The following is a 20,109-nucleotide window of genomic DNA, read 5'->3' as shown; positions in this document are numbered from 1 at the left end:
TGGGCTTCCTGTCTGTTCTCCTTTCTATTAGACTCAGAGATGCACGGGGTTTACATGAAGTCAGTGAGAAGCCCTGCAGTCCAGGGCAAGTTCAAAATGTCTTACAGAAACCATCACAAGGACATCTTTTCCCAGGTATACTGTATACTTTATTCTCGGCTCTTCTTTACTCAGTGCAAATAAAAGCCTCCTAACTCGAGCAACGCGTGCTCCTAACCTTTTTCCCCCCAGGTGCCTGAGATGGATGAAACATATGCAGAGGACAGCTTTGTGGTCGGCAGTGAGGTGGAGGAGGTGGAGGAGGTGGAGAGCAGCGAGGGAGAGGCCGAAGACCTTGAGCTCATGCCCGAGGACTCGTATGTGGACGGTAGGAGGCAGTATGCCACCAGGCGGCGTGTTTTCCTGCACAAAGTCAGAGCAGGAGGCGGAGCCGGCGCCAAGACCGGGGCTGAAGATCCACCAGAGCAGAGAGCTGGGGTGAAAAGCAAGCGTAGCCGGGTCATACGCATTAATGACTCTAGTGATGAGGAGACAGATGACGCTAACAAAGAGAGAGGTCTTCTCTCAGGAAGGGATGTTGCTGCCCCCCTGCGGCCAAAGGCGGCACAGCCGGAGCCCAGCAGGCCTCAGCAGCAGCAGAAAGCCCCTTCCTCTTCGTCCTCGACTATAGCGTCCAAGGTCTCATTGTTGAGTAAAGAACGAAGGAGCTCAGTGACTGAGGAACAGCAAACTGAGAGGTAAAGAAACCCTCGTGGAGTTTTCACACGTGTGCCAACAGTTAGCAGCCACTAGAGCGTTGTCTGTGCTCTCCTGCAGGTGTCGCCGGAGGTTTGAAAATCAACACCTCCTCTCCGATGAGCTAGACTTTGTGGAGTCGACGTCGTTGTCATCCTCCAAGAATCAAGCCCAGGTTAAAAAGCAAACAAGATGAGATGTATTTACACCTGTCCCTAGGGTCATGCAGCATGTGTGAAAGCAAGACATGGACACAGTCTGCTAATCTAGTTTAGATCGGAAACATTTTCCCCTAAACTTGTTACCTAAAACAATTTGCCTTTAAAACGTAAAAGTAGCTACATTTGACGTTTGATTTCCTTTGACCAGGCGCCAGCCGCCACCCCCTCAGTGCCCCAGCCCCGGGGGTCCACCGGTCGGGACGTGTCAGTCAGCGAGTCCCCGGCTCTACCCGGGTCTGTCGGCATTCTGGTGGACAGTCGATGCATCAGTGCCGGAGCGGAGTTGGTGACCAGCCTGCGCCAGCGCCACGCAGCCACCGTCCGCGTCTGCTCACTGGACGGCGGCTACTTCATCGTCAGCAACCGCATGGCGGTGGAGAGGCTCGGCCAATCAGATCTGGCCGCAGTGCAGAACCGGAAGCGACTGGCCGAAAGAGTGAACAGCTTGCTGGGATTGTTCGAGCGCGTTTGTCTGATTGTGGAGAGGGACCGAACCAAGCCAGGTCAGTCGGTGCATTGATTTGGTGACTAAGTATTAAGCCTTTTTTTTTTTTTTTTAAATATGGATCTTGTACTGTGTATTTTAAGGCTTTTATACCCTGTTTGTAATATAACTCCCTCAAATCTATAGTTTATGAGCTTTCTTACTGAGACTTAGATGAGAGGACTGATACCACTCTCATGTCTGTTTACTAAATACGAAGCTTCAGCTCTCGTTTGTTTGTCTGTACAAAAACCCAAGTCAGTTGTGACAGTTTTAGGCGTTATGGGAGGTTATGTGCTGGACCGTTTCTTAGCCGAGTCTGCTTTGGCAGCCTCACAGCAACTACAAAACTCAGAGTAGTCGCTACACCTGTCATTGTACAATCCGGCACATAACTCCCTCTAAAACCACAACGTCTCATTTTTACGCCTTGGTTTTTGTAGGGATAAAACAAGCAGGATGGAACGTTTTTAACAGTGAGCTGTAGTGTTGTTCGAGGACAGATTTTGCTACCTTCAGACAGAGCCAGGCTAGCTGTTTTCCCCCCGTTTCCAGTCTTTGTGCTAAGCTAAGCTAACTAGCCTCAGGCTCCAGCTCCATATCAAACAGACAGACTAGTCTTATCTGAATCTCAGCAAGAAAGCTAATAGGTCTTTTTCCCAAAATGTCAAAACTATTGCTTTAAAAGTTAAAGTAGCTTATTCCACAAATTTACACAGCAATATTGAGAAAGTATATGCTTAATACCCACAGGTGTAAAGATTAAGAAATAAGTAAGGTTAAGACGATTTGATCAACTGTGTGAGATTGTTTTTTTCTGATCTTTATGATAACCATCACTGTCTCAGGTGAGGCGTCACGTCCATTTCAGCGAACTCGTTACTATGACAGCACACTAGCGTGGCTAGTGCGTAACGGGGTTCGCTTGCTGTGGAGCAATGGCGCTGAAGAGAGCGCCGGCTTGCTGGCGGACCTGGCGCACCTGGAGCAGCGCAAAGGTCAGGGTATCAGTGTACCGCTGGAGGTCAAAGGGCAGCACAGGGAGCAGGCCCTGCAGCTGTACTTGAGCCTGCCTTCAGTCAGCTATGTCCACGCTCTCAACATGAGCCACTACTTCAGCTCAATCGCCCAACTAATAAACAGGTAAAAGACGTGTGTGTACATATCGTGGCAAGACAAGAACATGATAGCTTCTTTCTCCTGTTGTTTACACATTATATCATCCCGTCTTATCTACTTGTTTTCCTTCTGCAGCTCCGTTGAAGCCATACAGAAAGGAGGCTGTATGAGTCAAGCCAGAGCTGAGGAGATCTACCGCTTCCTGCGCTACTCCTGTGACTCCTTCCTCATGAACACATCAAAAGCAGGAAAATCCAAATAGCAGCCTGAGGGAGACAGACTTTCCATGAGCTGAGATCCATCTCTTCCATTAATCCCATGTCTTTCTGTCATTCTTCCTGTTTCTCCTCAAAGTATGTTTACTTTCATCTGCCCGTTGTTTTGCCTTACATCTTTGTTTTCAGTCTCACCAGGGACCAGAAGACGGCAGTTAATCTATTTACAATAACTGCTCTTTCTGACGTCATGTCAACGAGAGAAGATCCTGAGGATATCGGTTCAACCTTTTTGCACAAGTTGAGAGGAACCGCACAACTAGATATGAATGTTGGGCTTTTTGTTTAAATCATTTGGGTGAGCAGTGTTTCCCTTACGATTTGCACTGGCAGTAAACCTATCAGACAGTGTTAGACAACACTGATCATAAAAACTCAATTGATATTTGATTGACACTTAAATAACTTATTGTTTTTGTGGAAATAATGGACACATTCGTTTACAACTGTACTCAGGATTAAATGTTGAATTTTCTTTAATAAACAGATATTTTTGTATATGATTGTGTTTTTGTGCTTGAAAAATATGAATGAGTGATGCAAAAATGTATGAATGAGTAACTAAAACCTCGGATTTCCATGTATAACCACTAGAGGTCAGGCTGCCTTTCCTTTCTTTAAGAGAAAATATGGATAAGCCTGTTGCAAACTCATCCATTCATTCCTGCTCTACTCATCCTGTTCAGGGTTGTAGGAGGTCTGACAACTCAGTGTTATCATTCAATTTTTAAGACTCAAATGCTCAACATATTGTAGCAATAGCTTTACCAAGAACAGTGTCTTTCAGAATGAGAAAAAAAGGCTTTTATTTCACCATTTTCTTTAAGAAGTACAGAGAGGGCATGCTGCTTACGTACAAGATATTGTACATAGACAAGTACATAACATAGAGGCAACATTAAATAATTAAAGCAGCCCTATCACAAAGATTTCAGCAGTCATGTATCATCCACCAATAAAGTCAGAGAAACCTAGTATGTACACATTACAAAATAGAGAGCTGAAATTCTGCGTAACTGTAATTAAGGTAAATTTAAAACCTGGATAACTTTCACACCATGATTGCAAGGATGACATGAGAAAATAAAATGCCAAATTCACAGTATGGACATTATTATGTCTTTGGACAACTCCAAAGCAGTTTCTGACTTGCACTTCCGACCCCACAGTCCCAGTCTAAACTTTGCCACTCACTCCTAAGATAAAGTTAAAAGCACCAGCAGTTTACAACTGTAAATGTGGACATGAAGTTGAGCAGGGAAAGTGACAGCTTCTGCAGTTTTCACATCTGTGCCACCTGCAGGCAGGTTGATGTTTGCTTATGATTAATGTGTCATAGTTTACATTTTAAACCTGCAAAATGTAAAGTTTTGAATTGTGCAATCGTTTACTGCATAGAGTAGAGCGGTCACATTGCTCTGAGTTACAGTGTGTGCGCGCCCTCTGGCCTTTAGGACTGTCCTGGTTAATATGGAGAGGGAAGGGATTTTGTTTGTCCAAAGATTTTTTTTTTTTTTAAATTTAGAGTCAGATTTAGAGACTTCAAGACAACAGAACCATTATAAAACTAGGTTGGTTCTATCTTTGGTCCTCAAGCTTTGGACTTCAGTTGTTTTTCGTGGGTTTTTTTTGGCAGAATACTAAGCTCTTGACAAGTGACTATTTCTCAACAAAACACTTGTGTCTCTGATGGTCTGGTCTGAAAATGTCATGTTATAACGTTCGTAAATGTTTAGAGACAAAACTACATGATTGAATCATTTATTTCTAGTTGACCATTTAACATCCACTGGAGGTATTTTTTAACTATTATAATTTAGTTAACGGTTAGTAAAATTTCACTTTTAACACTTTTTAACACTTTGAGCTGCAGACACAATCTGCAGCTCAAAGTGTTAAAAATTGCAGGAGCGATTACTTTTTCTGCCTGTAAGTGGTGCAGGTCAGAGTGTACACGACATAGAGCCCGATAAAGATTGTGCTTAAAATCTAATGACTGGGAGAGGGAGGTTTAAACACAGATTTTGGATTTTTAAAAGTCCACTTTTAAAAACGAGCCATCACTTTTGCTCGACACTGTAACAGATTCTTACATTAGTGGTAAATACAAAATATAAAATCTTTTGAGTGTAAAGTAAAAAAATGTGATTGCCAAAAATGTAACCGTATGCTTAAGATAATACCATAAGGTGCTTTCTTTGGGCACTGTGCAATGTCCAAAACGATGAGATTACAAACTGCATCAGAACTGGTTTTTACACAATGACTGTGTCAAATAATTAAACATTTTAAAGAAATTATGACATGTTTATTCTGTATCTGACTTCTTCCAAACATTGTTTATGTCCTACTGCAATGAGCCAATGTCTGAGCCTGTAACATTTTCGCAATAAATTTCAGAATCTAAGGTAGATTATTAAAATAGACAAATAACTGAAGTAAAAAGAGGAAATTTGTAACCTCACTCTTGATTAAAACGTCAGGGAGCATTCAATTTGGATTAAATTCCTATGACTGTTCATAGGAAAGTTAAACTACATACACAGTTGTAACTTAAGAAAAATGACTAAAACCATATCTACATAAGTGTACATGTATATGTATAAGGCTCTCTTTGTACTTGTAACCGTTACAGCATGATGTCGAAATGCTGTGTTCACATAGAGACAGACATAATATTATCGACTGATCATCTGCTTTAATTTAATAAATTAAACCTTTAAATTGTATTCATTTCAATGACTGGAGTTTGCAGAAAGGAATAATGCATTTGTAAAGCAGTAATTTTCACCAGCACGCCCAAATGTTTTTGGTAACTGAATTATCACAAGTTCAGTCACGTTGTTAATAGTGGAGACCAGCTGTTAAAATGAATTCCGGGTGTAACTCATTATGACCTGAGCACAGCATCAAAGACAAAGTGTTTCTATGACTCAACATTTTAGGGACGTCTGTAACCGTGACTCTTGTAACTGTTAATTTTCCTAAATGATTTAGAACTCGAAAAAAATGTGTATAAAACCAAGGACGTTTAAAAAGAGACCATATTTACAAGTGCAGATTTTATCTTAAAATATATATTATTTAAATACTACGTGGTCACTTGACTGAAGCTCGGTGGACAGATGCTTACCCAGGATCAGTTCACCTCTCTTATTATTGATATCAGTTAACAGATCGCAGACCTGCACGAAGCTGCAAGTTCCATCTATGCTTGACCGATTTGCTGATGCTGCACAGCGGCTTACATGCTGGATGGCTGTGTCTGTTGCTGCAGAGGCTGCAGCTGGACGGACTGTGGCTCAGAGTCCTGAATGCTACACTCTTCTCCCTCACGCATGTACATTAAAAACAGAGTCACAGTGGCAAATGTGGTGGCATTCACTGGAAATGCACGGAGCAAGGTCGACGTGAGTCCACGCGTGAACACCCTCCACCCCTCCTTCTGCAAGCTCTGTCTGATACAGTCCATAATGCCGTTATACTTGTTGACACCGCCGACCCCATCTGCCTGCAGACGCGACTTGATCACATCCACGGGATAGGTGGAGATCCAGGACGCGATGCCGGACATTCCGCCGGCAAACAACAGCTTGGGGATCATGTAAGGGTCTTCTGGCTCACAGCCAAGGGAGCGTGTCAACACGTCATACGTGAGAAAGTACACGCCAAAACCAGGTGTCTCACGCAGCAGGGTGGTCACCATGCCGCGGTTGATACCCCGGATTCCCTCCTTCTTGTAGATTCTTACCAAACAGTCCAGGGAGTTCTTATACAGCTTCCTCTTAGACTTCTTCTCTCCAGTCCCTTGCATCTGCATCCGTGTCTTGGCCAGCTCCATTGGGCAGCAGATGACACACTGGATGGCTCCAGCAGAGGCTCCGGCCAGGAACTGGTTGAGCGGTGTGTCGCGGCTGAGGTTGCGCATGGCATTGCCCTGGACACCAAAAACTATGGCATTGATGAAGGTCAGCCCCATCATTGGAGAGCCAATGCCTTTGTATAGACCGAATGCCTACAGACACAAAGACACATTACTGGGACCACACCATAGAGTTAGTGTACCTTTGATACTCTGCAGAGGTGTTAAAGATTTTGATCGTTTGTGCAGACAGATTAGAAGCTGATACTTTTGAATATACCGTTTATGTTTGTGATTAATTCATTCGAATTAATAATATATGTGTCTGAATTCTCTCAAATTAATATTCAGTTCCTATGGTTACAGGTGGTGGGTAGTTAAGTCAGTTATGGAAGAGCACCCGGAGTGTTAGTGGCATTCTAGCAGCTGTTGAGGTGAGGCCAAATAACTCCCTCAAATTACTAGTGTTATCTTCATTCCATTTGTCCACTCTGTCCTTTTTGTCTTTGTTTTGATTCTACGTTGGATGTTTGTTATATCGCTCCTTCAATCTTGGCTGCGAGCTGCAGCTGCTAGGTGCACACATGAAGCTGTCTTATCAAGGGCAATCCAAATGGACTGCTTGAGTTTAAAAACCTTATTTTGATTCCGAACGTTGATACATGGATAAACATCGGGCTTGTGCTGCCTAGGGATGGGAACTGATTAGATTTTATTGATACCAATGCCATCATCGATTCTACTTATCAGTCCGATTCTTTGTCGATTCTTTGAACAATTCTTGATGAATTGTGAAAGTCTGTGACCCAGGATATTTTCTGTACCTACAATTTACAGCTGTCTTCTACACGCTTCACATGCAGACAATTACTGGGTCTGTCACAGAGACATCGCTGGAATGCTGAAAAACTACATAGCCACACTGACACTGCTATACAAAAACATGTACAGTCAAATGTTCTAGCCTGCTGATCACTTTTAGTCACCAAAAATTATGATCACACTTTCAAATTAAACTGAGAAAGATTTTAATAATGTACTGTGAGAGGAATACAATCCAATAACTCCATGACAAATTCACTAAGACCAAGCATACTCCACTTAGCTCAAATGACTTGACGTTCAAATCTTTATTTAGCCCAAGCAGGAATAAGGTCCTCATTGACCCTGGCTAACGGACGCACCACCTCCCCCTTTCACACCTAACACCCCATTTTAGGAACGTGCTGGCTGATCCTGGGCTGATGAGACCGTAACCGGACACTTTAATTAGTGCAATAGCCATTCTCCACTATGTCATAGTAGGAAGCACATGGTGAAGCTCCACACAGTTTTAGTTTTTAGTATCATTTGATTTAAAGTGGTAAAACATTGGGAGACATTCACAGCAAGCACAAGCTTACCGACTCCTGGCGTACGATGGATTGGAAGCAGTGAAATGTCCCACGGTACAGAGGTTTGTCCACATTTTGAACTTGAAGCCGCACCTGTGGATGACAGCCCTCATGTTAGAGTTGTATGAGAGAGTAATAAGACCAAAGAGGACCACAACAACTACAAATCACAGATTGTAATACATTTTTAAGAAGGGAAACAATTAAGCAACAGTGTTTTGAAATGGTTTCTTATCAGGGTAAAAAAGGATGCTTAAGGGGGTGCAACATGAGGAAGAAGAAGAAAAAAAAAAAAAAGAAAAAAAAACATTAACCGAGAATGATGTTGTATAAAAAAAAGAAAATGTCTTCTGTGCTTTATATTTCTATAGCTCAGGACAGGACATTGGGTGAGAGAAAGAAAGACCTTGACCATACTTACTAGGTCACATTTCCGTGGAGAGGTTGTTTATTTCTCTCTCTCACAACAACACACACACTGACACTGTTACTAGGTCACATTTCCGTGGAGAGGTTGTTTATTTCTCTCTCCCATCTACAACACAGTGACACTGTTGCTGTTAAAGACAGCCTCCCCCGGCCCCCAAAGAGACACCAGCTCAGGAAGAAATGACATTGAAAGCAAGGTATACAAGAGCCACAACCAAACCATTCACCATCTCTGTGTGCCTCTACAGTGGATGCTGCATATTCACACAACTGTATGCTATATTTAAAACTTCCTTGCCTTTTTAAACAAATCAAGTGAGTGAAAAAAAAAGAAGACGTGCAAGTCGTGAAAAAGATCTTGCTGTATTATTTTTTAGTTTTTCATTCAATTTTGACTTGAACAAAAAGCTTTAGGCTAAAAGAGTAGTGCATAGACAAGTTTAATAACTTTAGTGCCTTTGATACTTCCTTTGACTCTGCAGTTAGCTAAAAAATGATGCCTGTATTGGATTAGGGAGAATCGCGTGATCGAAAACGTGATCGACACAGCTTAAAACACCATTACGTGTATTTAATAGTTCTACAAATATATTTGTCCAATCAATATCTCTATGGTAATCAGATGGTCCATTCCTCTTGCTTAATTACGCCATTCCTGTTGTAGGATGACTGTGTAACGTTAGGTTATCTGAATGCAACTTCAGGCTGCCAATAAAGTGGGCTGACTTACAACATTTTAACAGCACATTACTGAATCATATCATTGCCTCACAGGAGTAAATAGTGAAGAGGATGGAACAGAAACCCACCTTCACAGTGTCAAAGGGATGTCCAACCAAAACACCAGCAGCACCTGGAAAGGGGAGACAGGATTTAAAAATCGTTAAAAAAAAAAAGGGTAAATTATTTATTACTTTGTTAAATCAAGTCTGTCATTGTCTTCTTGACCCGATAAAAGGAGTACAACAGTTCACATCTATGGCTATATGGTAAAAATACAGTGTCTGTCTTATATCAAGCCATCACAGTGACGCTGCAAATAGAGTATGGTGTGATTTTTGGAAGATAATGGCTTATGATTAAGTGGCTCATCTCCCAACAGCTGACAACCCACCCATCACGAGACTAATCAGCTGGTCACTGCATTGTACCTCGTGTCGATAGCTCAACAGTGCGCTGACTTACGCCCAAAAGACCAAAATCCATTATACAGCAGCAACTTCTGACCGTGTCTTATTAATATTTATTAGCCCAGAAACATCAGAGGTTTCCCAACTTCAAATGTAATGCACTTATACTTCATTTTAAAAACGACAGTATTTTAGTATCAATATGACAGATTTTAATATGAATTATTCATTTACTGTTTGTGGGAAGCGGTCAAACTAGTATTCAACTTCAGCTTCGTATTCCACCTTGTACACTACTCTCACATGTCTGCAACCTTGACCGTGACCTGACAACGTATGCACACATACCTCTGCAGGCATTAAATGATAACCACAGATACTGGCAATTTCAGTACAGTAAGTCTGCTCGCAGGTTTTTGGTTTGTGGAATGCTAAAAGCTTTTTGAATCAAATTATTTTTCCCGGGGTTGTGTAAGCACGGATGTCCATAAAAGTGAATCGCAGTCCTAATGTACTAGTCTGCAGCTTGTATTTACAAATTATACACACACTTCCTGTTCTTACTTGGAGGTAACCAGCTTGCTTTAGGAAAGGCTTTGGCGTGTATAAATTAGTGAATGAAAAGCAGTCTATTTGCAGTGGCGGAGTGAATCCGCTGTAGTTTTAGGGAAATATATACATTGAATATTTGAATACTATATACTGTATTATATATACTATATTTATATACTATATTGATAAAGCATGCACCAGTTAATCCAAATGAAAAACCCTCTAACAGTAAAGACAACATGACTCTCAACAAGGCTGTCTGGACTAGCACACCAGGGTCTAAGTGACTCTATATCAGGTCCTTGGCACACTGAAGTTTGGGAAGACCTGGCCTTGGGCAAAGACAAAACAGCTGACAAGATTCCCAAGGGTTCGGGGACGAGGCTTTACTCTGGCTGCAAGCTGTGAGCTCCATTCAAACAGGAAGGCACGAACTCGGTTCACTTTTGGTAGCCTTTTTTTTTTTTTTTTTTTATCTAGAGGGCTACTCCCTCATGTGGAATGGTGAGGGTTTATTTAGCAATGCAGGATGGGAGAGGCTGTCAGATTATAACCATGAAAAAAAAGATGATGCCATACGTGAGTTTATTTTTTTTTCCTTTTTTCTTCGTTTTGGATTTAGCTGGCCGTCTGCAAGTTTAATCCACACGATACTAGCGGTTTCCTGAATGCGGAACATAAACCCCACTCCCTGTGTGTGAGCAACAGGTATGGAATGTAACTTCAAAAATTTAGCATTACATCCGGGATTTTACGCACAGTTTTTGGTAAAAAAAAAAAAAAAAAAAAAAGACAGAAAAAAAAAAATCCTGTTAAAGCTCGGAGTTTGAGTCTCCAACCTGCCATTCTGGTTTGTTTCTGGTGTTATTCAGACACGGCAGCTGGCGATAACTCGCTACGACCTGACTTGATGGAAAAACAAGAAAGAAAAAAAAAAACAGTAGGAAAGCTTACCAATGCTAATGCTAGTCGTTAGCTCCAACTTGTTGACCTGGCTGCTAACGTGGCTAACTGCTTACCTCCTATACAGCCCGCAGCGAAGTCCAATGCCATTCCCTCAAAAACTCTTAACGGCTGAAACTTGCTCACTCTGGCAAATAGCGGTCACTTCACGAGCCCTCGGGGGCGACTCTGTTTTCCGAATCCGTCCGAACTCGGCTCTTCACAGACCCCGGCTTGGTGTTCAGCCGAGCGGGTACCCTCTCGTGGGTTTCGGACGTGGCTCTGCTGCTTGATCAGACGGAAGGAAACGATCTCCTGCGGCTGATGATGACCACTCTGGACCCGGAGCGTGAAAACCAGGCTGGAACTGTGACAGATTGATTTCTGCTGATGTGTCCTAGCTCTCACTACAAGAAGCGCCCTTTCTGCCAAACCTCTCTATTTCTGTACCGCGGGACGAGGCGGGGGCTCGAAGTAGAGAGGAGGAAGCGTGCTTGGCCTTTTTAAGGCAGCCCAATCGGATTACTTGGAGGCGGACAACTCCCAGCGGCTGCTGTCCGCCCCCCGGGCCCATTGGCTGCTGCCGGGCAGAGCCGCGGAGGAGGGTTGGAAACAGTCGCCGCCGAACCTCCCCACCGTCAAAATCAACACTGTTATCAAGGTTGTCGTCGTCGGCATGTGGGACCGTCCAACTGGGATGCTCAGCCGGGGTGGCCGGGAAGCCGTGTTTACAGTGTATTGTGCCAAGTGCAGGACACAACATAAGCAGCCCGTGTGTAGTGTGGTGCAATTCAGCGAAACAGGCCACCTATCTGAAATTTATAATCGAGTTCGTAGAGTGGAGAAATATTGATTAAACTCTAGCCTTTGTTAATTTGAAGCACACATTTAATGGTGTTCTACGGGCTGTCAAGGCCGGATCACCACCTGGCTGAAGCGTGAAACTGCCCAGGGTTTCAAAATGGCTAACTCCGCATCATCTGGGGCTACGCAATTTGAGTAACTGACCATTTAGAAAAGTTGCCCCACTCAAGTGCAGTGTCAACTTCATGGTCACTTCGGAGGATGTGGTGTCCGACGCTGCGGAGTTGCATCGCGTTATACGGACAGGTGTCCCCGCTATGTAGTCCGTTTATGTCAACGAGTGTGGGCTAAACAGACACACCTCTCCGTATAATGCAACGCAGTTCAGCGGCATCGCAAAATACATTCTCCAAAATGATCATACAGTTGAAGTACATATCAAAAGGTTGGGATTTGGCAAAAACAAATGCATATCCTTATTTTATTTTATTGTTATTAATCATCTATTTATTTCATTGTTTACACCTAATATTGGCATTGCTGGCGGACTTGTACTGGGCTTGGGGAAGATTCACTGGTTCCTTCAGGCTTTTAATCATCTGATCTGATGCTTGTGTGTGCAGGGGCATTCGGTGTGATGGTTGGGTACCCTTTTGACACAGTAAAGGTATAGCTGAATAGACACACACACACACACACACACACACACACACACACACACACACACACACACACACACACACACACTGCCCTTACCTGTTCTTGAGGAGTCATAAAAATTTGTAATTTAATTTGCCAGCATTAACCCGAAACACGTACAGAGGAATGTGGGACTGTGTCCACTCGATATACAAGAGCGAGGGGGTGAGTGTCTCAGACTGTCACATATGATAGGTGACACCTGATATTTCACTTCTGGGGCATAGTTTGAACTTTCTGTGTACCTACAGTTTTGTTCAATGATAACCACTCAGAAAAGTCCCTGTAACCCCACCACCTGCCAAGATAAACACACATCTGGAACGCTATCATCCTATTATTGCTAAGCATGTCTTCTCTTAGGTGTGTGGTTACTACAAGGGCATGATGATGACCTACAGGAATTCCCTCTGGTATCTCTGTAAATTACTGCATGGGGATCCTGAGGCCCGGCCCGCCAAGTGTGACATCTTCCTCTCAGGCCTGACTGGAGGAGTTGCACAGGTACTTTTATTTTTTATGTATTTATTTAACTCATACTCTGCATACTATAACACTGTCACACTGATGTCTTACATTCAGTAGCAGTTGAGAACAATTCAGATGTTTTTTAGAAGCACTTCCACTTATACAGAGGATATTTGCACTTATAATTTCTGTTGACTTGCTTATATTTGTTTTGCAGCAGATGTCCCAGTAAAGCAAACATTTAATTCTTTACAGCCTCAAAGAGGCTTCTTTAAATGACTGGAGGCTAATTTCCAGCCATCAAGTAAACACCAAACCACCAAAGCAAAGAGGCAAAACCTGTCTCTTGTCATTGCTGTATTCTTGTCTTTCAAATCCTAGAAAAATATTCAAATGCACGGTTTTGCTGACTAGTCCCTTTAAAATCTCACATGTAATTCAAATCTTAAATTTTCAAATACTTCACTACCTTCATTTTTTTTTTTACACAGGTTTTACTGGTTCCCCCAGCTGACATGGTGAAAGTGCGTCTGCAGTGTCAGAGGGTTGGGTTTTCAAAATTCACAGAGGAGGCCCGAAAACCAAAGTACCGTGGCCCCATACACTGTCTGCGTACCATCGCCTGTGAAGAAGGAGTTCTGGGCCTCTACAAGGGAGCACTGGCTCTGGCTCTGAGAGATGGACCCTTCTTTTCCACCTTCCTCACCAGTTATCATATCATCTGTGAACAGCTGTCGGCCCAAGGACTGGACCAACCAGGTGAAACCAAACACAATTTACCTATAAATTATAGGAGAAAATCTGTTCTAATAAGTATTGAAAAGATTAGATAGATTGCACAGTTGGAAGCCAGCTGTTATGTTCTTAGTTTTTAGAGTGCCGTTTGAATCATAACCTTCAAACGTTTCCTCTTCGTACGGAGTGGAAAGTCGTGCTTCTGGTAGGAGGTCTGTCAGGAACGTGTGGCTGGTGCGTCGGCACGCCCACGGATCTGATCAAAGCTCGTCTCCAGATGGACTCGATTGGACAGCGGAGGTACCGAAGCTTTTTGCACTGTATCACAGACAGCGTACGCTCCGAGGGGTCCCGGTTGCTTCTTCAAGGGTCTGAGTCTCAACTGCGTACAAGCATTCCCCGTCAACATGGCAGTCCTCTCAATTCCATGTTTATAATGAAAGGGGATCACAAAATACTTTCGTCGTACTTTCCATGTTTGCACCAGGGAATTCTTGACAAGCCTGACAAGATTAATATGTGGAAAGGATGGATGCTGTTTGAGAAAACTCAAATGATGCCGTAATGAAGGATTTTCCTGAAAGGCTGTGCTGATTAATATATTTTAATTCTTGTATGAAACAAGTTTATTAAGTAAGTAAATACGTTTTTTACAAAGAATATTCTATGAGATGTGGAATCGTATGAAACTGATGCTGACCATCTGTTTCTGCATTGGTTTTCAGGTACCTTTAGTGCTGGTTCAAAGGGATTAGACTTCAGCAAAACAACAGAGTTTTAGTATTAATGTGCATAGGTTTCCCTGTGAATTTTCAGCTTAAGCAACCAAGCAACCAGGTGCTTATACACTCAATTTTTTGGGAGTTGTCTTTCCACTAAAAGATCACAGACAACTGGGCTAAATGTCAAGTTTTCGACATCTGTAATGACGTCGATACGATACTCCCTTCCTTGACAACCATTGCAGAGTCCGGCGGCAGATAAAAACGATCTTCATCATTCGGTCATTGGTACGTGTGAACATCAGGTTTTGCTTTGTATTATGTTTGAAACCTGCTTCTGTATAGAAAAACAGTTTTATCTTTAGTAATACCTTTTAGTTTTGTTTGCTACATCTCACACCCTTCTCCATGTTACTAACATTTACATTGACATTTGGCTGCATTATCATTATTTAGGGACCCATCATATATTGTTCTATCTTAAATTACAGGTATATTCAGATTACATTTGGATCAAAGATTTTGCTTCTAAAGGAACCTAATATGATATATGTATGCATTGTTCAATGCTATATCATCTCTGTGACAATACGTGTTTGACTTGTAGGGAAAGTGCATGTGTTACTGATAACACTAATGATGGCTCCATTCTATTCAAATGTCCCAGTAAGTCATGACAGTGTGACAGTCATCAGCATACCCAGTACCAGGCCCCAGAAACTGAAGCAGCTTCATGGAATTTAGCCATTGTAAATTGTGTTGTTTACACCTGTGCTTTTCCTACAGTGGTGTGTCAAAATGTCTTACATGAAAAAAGAGAGATCTATGGTGCTGTCATTGTATCACAAAATGCCTGAACTGATATGTTTAATGTGTGGGATCCTGTGGGAAAAATGGGTACTTTTTTCTGTTGATCATAGAAACACTATGTGGCACTTACTTAAAGTAAGATATATAAATGAAAAATATGGAAAAGACAGAATTGCTTTTGTTCTTGAAGTACAGTTTAATTTTTTTTAGCATAAGTTGAATGAAACTTCTTGATTTAGACCATGCTTAGCGAAAAAGTTACTTTGATTCAAGTCCCTTTTGCTGACAATTACATTTGCTTTAGTTCCCTTATGGTACTGAACAGTCTGCAAAGTGGATGTGTTGCTGTGTTATTGTTGGTCACTGTGCAGATTTTGCCACAATATACATTTGTACTCCACTTTAATCTTCTTTCACTCTTGCACTGATTTCGGGGCGAGCAGTATGGCTCATTTGATTTTACAGGAGTGCTGCAAACACAAATACTTCATGAAGATAAACGTGTACATTTAACAAGTAGCATGACAATTAGCATGAAGGCGTGTGCAATGCCATGCTTAGTGTTGACACAGAAAAGCACATCATCTCCAGTAATTTTCATTTACATGTTTCTACAGTTGTGACGCAAACTGCATGAGAAAATGTCCTTCATCCCATTATAAATGACATGGATTTCAAATGGGAAAAAAATGGATGCATTGCTTGTTCTTGTATTGAGATTAACAACATAATGACCCCCGACATCTCAGGTGCTCAAGCAGGCTAGAAGTTAAAATTTAAAGGCCTTGGAGTCATGAACTGCTTGACTGTCTCATCTGTGACTTGTTTGCGTCTCTCTTGATGCTGGGTGATCATCGGCTGCAGAGTCTCAATCAAAATCTTCTTCAGTTCTCCTGTGAGAAGAGCTCCACTTGTGTAGTCCTGCAGAGAGAGGAGATGGGGTGAGTGTGCAGAAAAGAAGTTGAAGAGGAGGAAGAGTGAGCGGAGAGGAATGATAAACAAGATAAAGAGTTCAACGGGAAGGTACAGAGAACATGTTGTACAGAGAACAGGGAAAACTAAACAAAGAAAAGAGTGTGATTAGAAAAAGAAATGAAGTCTGAAAAAGCTTATTTGATTCCCTTGTTCTCTACACCCTCACCTGTCTGATCTTCTCCAGCTGTTCATCATCCTCCAGGAAGAAGGTCAAGTACATGAAGGAGACATCTACGTCTGCGTTTCCACCGTACTTCCTGTGCTCTTCCACCGTGTCTTTCCCCCCCGAAAATGCGTGTTTGTTGATCTATGAGTAATGGGTTACATAGGTGAGATCAGCCATTCAGCAATCACAGGCAATAAGAATCTGACTGGTAACTACTGACTTGTAATAACTAGTAATAGCAAAACCTTGTTTTTGATCTGCTTGGGTGTGTCCGTGAGGAAGATGGAGGAGTTGGTGTCACTGGCGCTCATCTTGGTCTGTGCGCCCTGCAGGGCGGGGAAGAAGGAGGAATGCAGTAGTGCTGGTTTGGGATAGCCGATCCTTGGAGCTACATCACGGGTCATCCTGAAGTAAGGGTCCTGCATGAGAGAGGGTGAGAGGACAGATACAAACACGTCATTGTAAACTATGAATGCCAGTATGTACTATTGTTATGTATTACTGCGATGCTGTCCTGACCTGGTCTATGGCGCACGGGATGAGACACTGTATGTCCTTTCTGCCTCCAAAGATCTGTGGGAAAGAGTTACTGAAGGATGGGGCTGCCTGGATGGCTGGGAAGCTGATCTTACCTGGACAGAAAAAAATAATAAAGACCATAAAATACTAACAAAGTATTCGTACAATCACACTTCAGAATCATGACATAATGAAGTAAAACCACAAACACAAGATTGTACTGACACATTTTGTTCATCAAAAAATTTTAACAAAGTATAAGCTGTTTGAGCTCTAGGGACCAAGTAATGAACATTTGGCTTTTTACATTTTTTTTACAAATGAAATCATTAATTATAAGAGAATGAATTGGTTACAAACAAATGATCATTTGCAGCACATTGCACTCTAATATGGGAAGTTTCTTCCTCTTTCCAAAGTACTGTGAAGATATTTGAATGATTGCTCAAAGCAAAATGATGTGACTGATGAATTTTTTTGTTGTCTTACCAATGCAGTCACTGTCTGTAAAGCCAAAGATGCCTTTGACCTGGTTAAATGTAACATGCTTCTGGATCTTAACCACATTCCTGTAGAATTCAGGGGTTGCACTGTGGGAAAAAAAAAATCAAAATGAACATATTAAAAAACAAAACAATTCAGACTACAATAAGACATTCAATGCTGACTCGGGTTGCATGAACAACTAAGGTAGATCTTTCATTGCTAAATATGGATCTTAGGAGGCCTAAGCAGCAAGGTTTGCCAGAGCGGAATATAAGATAAGTTTTCTATCATATTTTACCCCATGTAGTCGAGGTCAGAGAAGATGAAGGTCTTGTTGACATCAAAGCCACAGGCGATGATGTCTTTGGCGTTTTCCACAGCGAAGCGGTGGCACTCTTCTAATGTTAGGTCCTTCCACAGGTACTTTTCATCATCAGTCAACTGGATCACCAGGGGGATGTCAAAGACATCCTGAAGCCACCTGGAGCAAGGCAATATGTTTCAATTACAAATTAGAATCAATAAAAAAAATCTACAAGTAATATCAGGTATACAAGTGAGGGACATAAGTTTGGAAGGGAGAACTCACTTGGTGAAGATGAAGGGGATGAGGTGACCAACGTGCATGGCTTCAGAGGACGGACCTCTGCCAGTGTAAAGGTAGAAGGACTTGTGCTTCTCATATGCATCCATCACCTGGTGCATATCTCTGTCAAAAACAGCGGTAAGAGGAAAGTGGTTTATTGATGTGTCAATCCCCCGTGACCTCTCACCTTCTCGCCACCATCTGTTTTACTGAACAGGAAAAATCTGAACTATAATGTCAAGGTCAAAGGTTCAGAGTCGATATCTTTATGCTGACACGCAGGTGGGTGAGCCACTCAATTATTCGTTACATACCGATTCTCTAGAAGTCACAGTAACTTGGTGGTAATGCTGATGAGATATTTTCAGTTTCTAAAATACTGACCTGTGTGAGAAGAAGATTCCTCTTCTTAGAAAGCGGTGAGCTTTCTGTCCCGAGACTTTTTCTATTCTGTCCACCAGCTCCTTTTCAATTTTACTGCTGCCGAACCTCACTAAAGAAAGACATGGCACAATATAAATTCTTCATCTTAAATTACCCTTAAAGTACCTCATAGTTAGTGCTTTATTGCTGACATTCATATTCTGAGTCCAAAACTAAGAATAAAACATAGAACTTCAGCCCTTTGAGTGAAGTCAACACTGGAAGCTCATTTGAATCTTACCTATGAGTTTGTCATAGTCTACCCCCTTGGCGCTGGTGGTGGAAACGTTCCATGGGTCAACTGTGTCTTCATCATCAGCACCATCTGCTGCTGGGCCATTGTCAGCAACAACAGAGTTTTCTGAGGGCGGACATCCTGCTTTGTAATCCTGGCCTGTCATCTGTTTGTAGTCCACTTTCAACTTAAGCAGCAACTGGACAGCAGCCTCAATTTCAGCCTGGGGAAGCCAAACACTGCTGTCAGAAAAACCAAACAAATAAAAGCAGCAAAATCCCACCACTTAAAAAGGTTACTCTCATTATATTTTAAAGGATCAGTTCACCCAAATTACATAGCCCTTCCAGATAGTGCTGGTTTTAGGTAACATACAGTATCTGTCTCTGGGATTTCTTCATGCCCTATTACAGTGGAGATGAATGGAAGTTTAATTTGTGGAGTAGTGGCAGAAAATCTCAATAGACGCTTATCTCAAAACCCTCAAAACTGGCTAATCCACTACAAGTAGTAAGTACGAATGCAGTATGTTTTTTTTGTAATTTTGTTTAACCAACCCTTAATAACAAACCCATAGAGTAGAGGCACTGTTTTTACAAGGTAGTTTACAAGCACTTACTTTCTCAGCTTTAGCTGTTTTCAAGGCCCTGACTTTGTCTCCTTGAGTGTTCAGCTTCTCATACAGCTCCATTGGACTATTCGCTCCTTCCCTGTCCCCCTGACAGTCTGTCATCTCCTTCACGCTGCCCAAGAAATAGGATAAAAATAATTAGTTACCAAACGTATACCATAAGTAAAAATGACATGTTCTTAATAGCATCTAGATCGAGGCTAACAGTATTAGTAAGACTGTACTGTAACTCCTTCCAAAACAGTTTGAGAAGACTGCCATATGTGAACATACAACAGCTAACTTAGCTAGCTACTGGACAGCTAGGCGTCTGATGTTACCTATTATTTAGATTTATCTTACCGTGTTAGATGGCATAAATGAAACAGTTAGTGAAATTATAATTAATGATGGAGTAGCTACAGTAAAGGATAAATAAAATAACCTCGCACCGGCAACTGACAGCTTGCGTCAGCCTGAGTGAAGTAGTGTTTGGATCAAATTCTTCCCACGAAACCCGACTTCGTCAATAGTTCCGATATGGATTCGATAATGGGAAAAAATGCCACTTTAGGATCTGTGTTATATTGTTGTATTATAAATAAGGTTCCCTGTATTTTTTCAGACTCATTTCACATAAAACCAAAAGCCTGAATCCCATATAAGTTAGCGTAATGCGACATATGTCGGAGGAGAGGGACAGCCATTTGTTCCTACCGGCTGAATTC

The 20,109-nt window shown here is 42.0% G+C and overlaps 4 protein-coding genes across 7 annotated transcripts in view; 2 read left to right on the top strand and 2 right to left on the bottom strand.

Moving 5' to 3' along the window:
• fancm (FA complementation group M) overlaps window positions 1–3,324 on the top strand; it is a 40,385-nt gene extending 37,061 nt beyond the window's left edge. Inside the window, exons 19-24 of the mRNA XM_040137099.1 lie at window positions 32–135; window positions 232–737; window positions 817–910; window positions 1,105–1,459; window positions 2,289–2,583; window positions 2,695–3,324. Coding sequence (XP_039993033.1) covers window positions 32–135; window positions 232–737; window positions 817–910; window positions 1,105–1,459; window positions 2,289–2,583; window positions 2,695–2,821 — 1,481 coding nt within the window. The 3' untranslated portion in view covers window positions 2,822–3,324. The remainder of the gene's footprint in view (window positions 1–31; window positions 136–231; window positions 738–816; window positions 911–1,104; window positions 1,460–2,288; window positions 2,584–2,694) is intronic.
• Window positions 3,325–4,337: 1,013 nt separating this feature from the next.
• On the bottom strand, window positions 4,338–11,631 carry LOC120795296 (mitochondrial basic amino acids transporter). The gene is made up of 4 exons (XM_040137101.1): window positions 11,221–11,631; window positions 9,329–9,372; window positions 8,100–8,183; window positions 4,338–6,849 (listed from the first exon to the last, which is right to left on the bottom strand). Exons 1-4 carry the CDS (start codon window positions 11,252–11,254, stop codon window positions 6,079–6,081), a joined length of 933 nt encoding a protein of 310 aa, XP_039993035.1. The 5' UTR covers window positions 11,255–11,631; the 3' UTR covers window positions 4,338–6,078.
• slc25a47b (solute carrier family 25 member 47b) lies at window positions 10,768–15,487 on the top strand. Of its 3 annotated transcripts, none has more exons than XM_040137104.1 (4): window positions 10,768–10,909; window positions 12,571–12,614; window positions 13,010–13,150; window positions 13,606–14,090. In XM_040137104.1, the coding sequence occupies exons 2-4, from the start codon at window positions 12,585–12,587 to the stop codon at window positions 13,945–13,947; spliced, it is 513 nt and encodes a 170-aa protein (XP_039993038.1). In that variant the 5' UTR covers window positions 10,768–10,909; window positions 12,571–12,584; the 3' UTR covers window positions 13,948–14,090. The 3 variants fall into 3 exon arrangements, with proteins under 3 accessions (XP_039993038.1, XP_039993039.1, XP_039993037.1); XM_040137105.1 differs by lacking the exon at window positions 10,768–10,909 and adding an exon at window positions 14,817–15,487 and having other exon boundaries at window positions 12,489–12,614; window positions 13,606–13,873; XM_040137103.1 differs by lacking the exon at window positions 10,768–10,909 and having other exon boundaries at window positions 12,489–12,614.
• Window positions 15,488–15,569: 82 nt separating this feature from the next.
• LOC120795936 (tryptophan--tRNA ligase, cytoplasmic) lies at window positions 15,570–20,082 on the bottom strand. 2 transcript variants are annotated; one of them, XM_040138227.1, is made up of 11 exons: window positions 19,745–20,082; window positions 19,391–19,514; window positions 18,778–18,994; window positions 18,498–18,606; window positions 18,117–18,236; window positions 17,826–18,008; window positions 17,531–17,631; window positions 17,042–17,154; window positions 16,768–16,941; window positions 16,523–16,663; window positions 15,570–16,302 (listed from the first exon to the last, which is right to left on the bottom strand). In XM_040138227.1, exons 2-11 carry the CDS (start codon window positions 19,502–19,504, stop codon window positions 16,144–16,146), a joined length of 1,431 nt encoding a protein of 476 aa, XP_039994161.1. In that variant the 5' UTR covers window positions 19,505–19,514; window positions 19,745–20,082; the 3' UTR covers window positions 15,570–16,143. The 2 variants fall into 2 exon arrangements, with proteins under 2 accessions (XP_039994161.1, XP_039994160.1); XM_040138226.1 differs by having other exon boundaries at window positions 19,834–20,082.
• Window positions 20,083–20,109: the final 27 nt, after the last annotated feature.

Source organism: Xiphias gladius, chromosome 10, assembly GCF_016859285.1.
Source record: "Xiphias gladius isolate SHS-SW01 ecotype Sanya breed wild chromosome 10, ASM1685928v1, whole genome shotgun sequence".
Classification (NCBI taxonomy): domain Eukaryota; kingdom Metazoa; phylum Chordata; class Actinopteri; order Istiophoriformes; family Xiphiidae; genus Xiphias; species Xiphias gladius.
The sequence above is the reverse complement of the archived record's forward strand: the minus strand, read 5'-3'. Positions and strand labels throughout refer to the sequence as shown.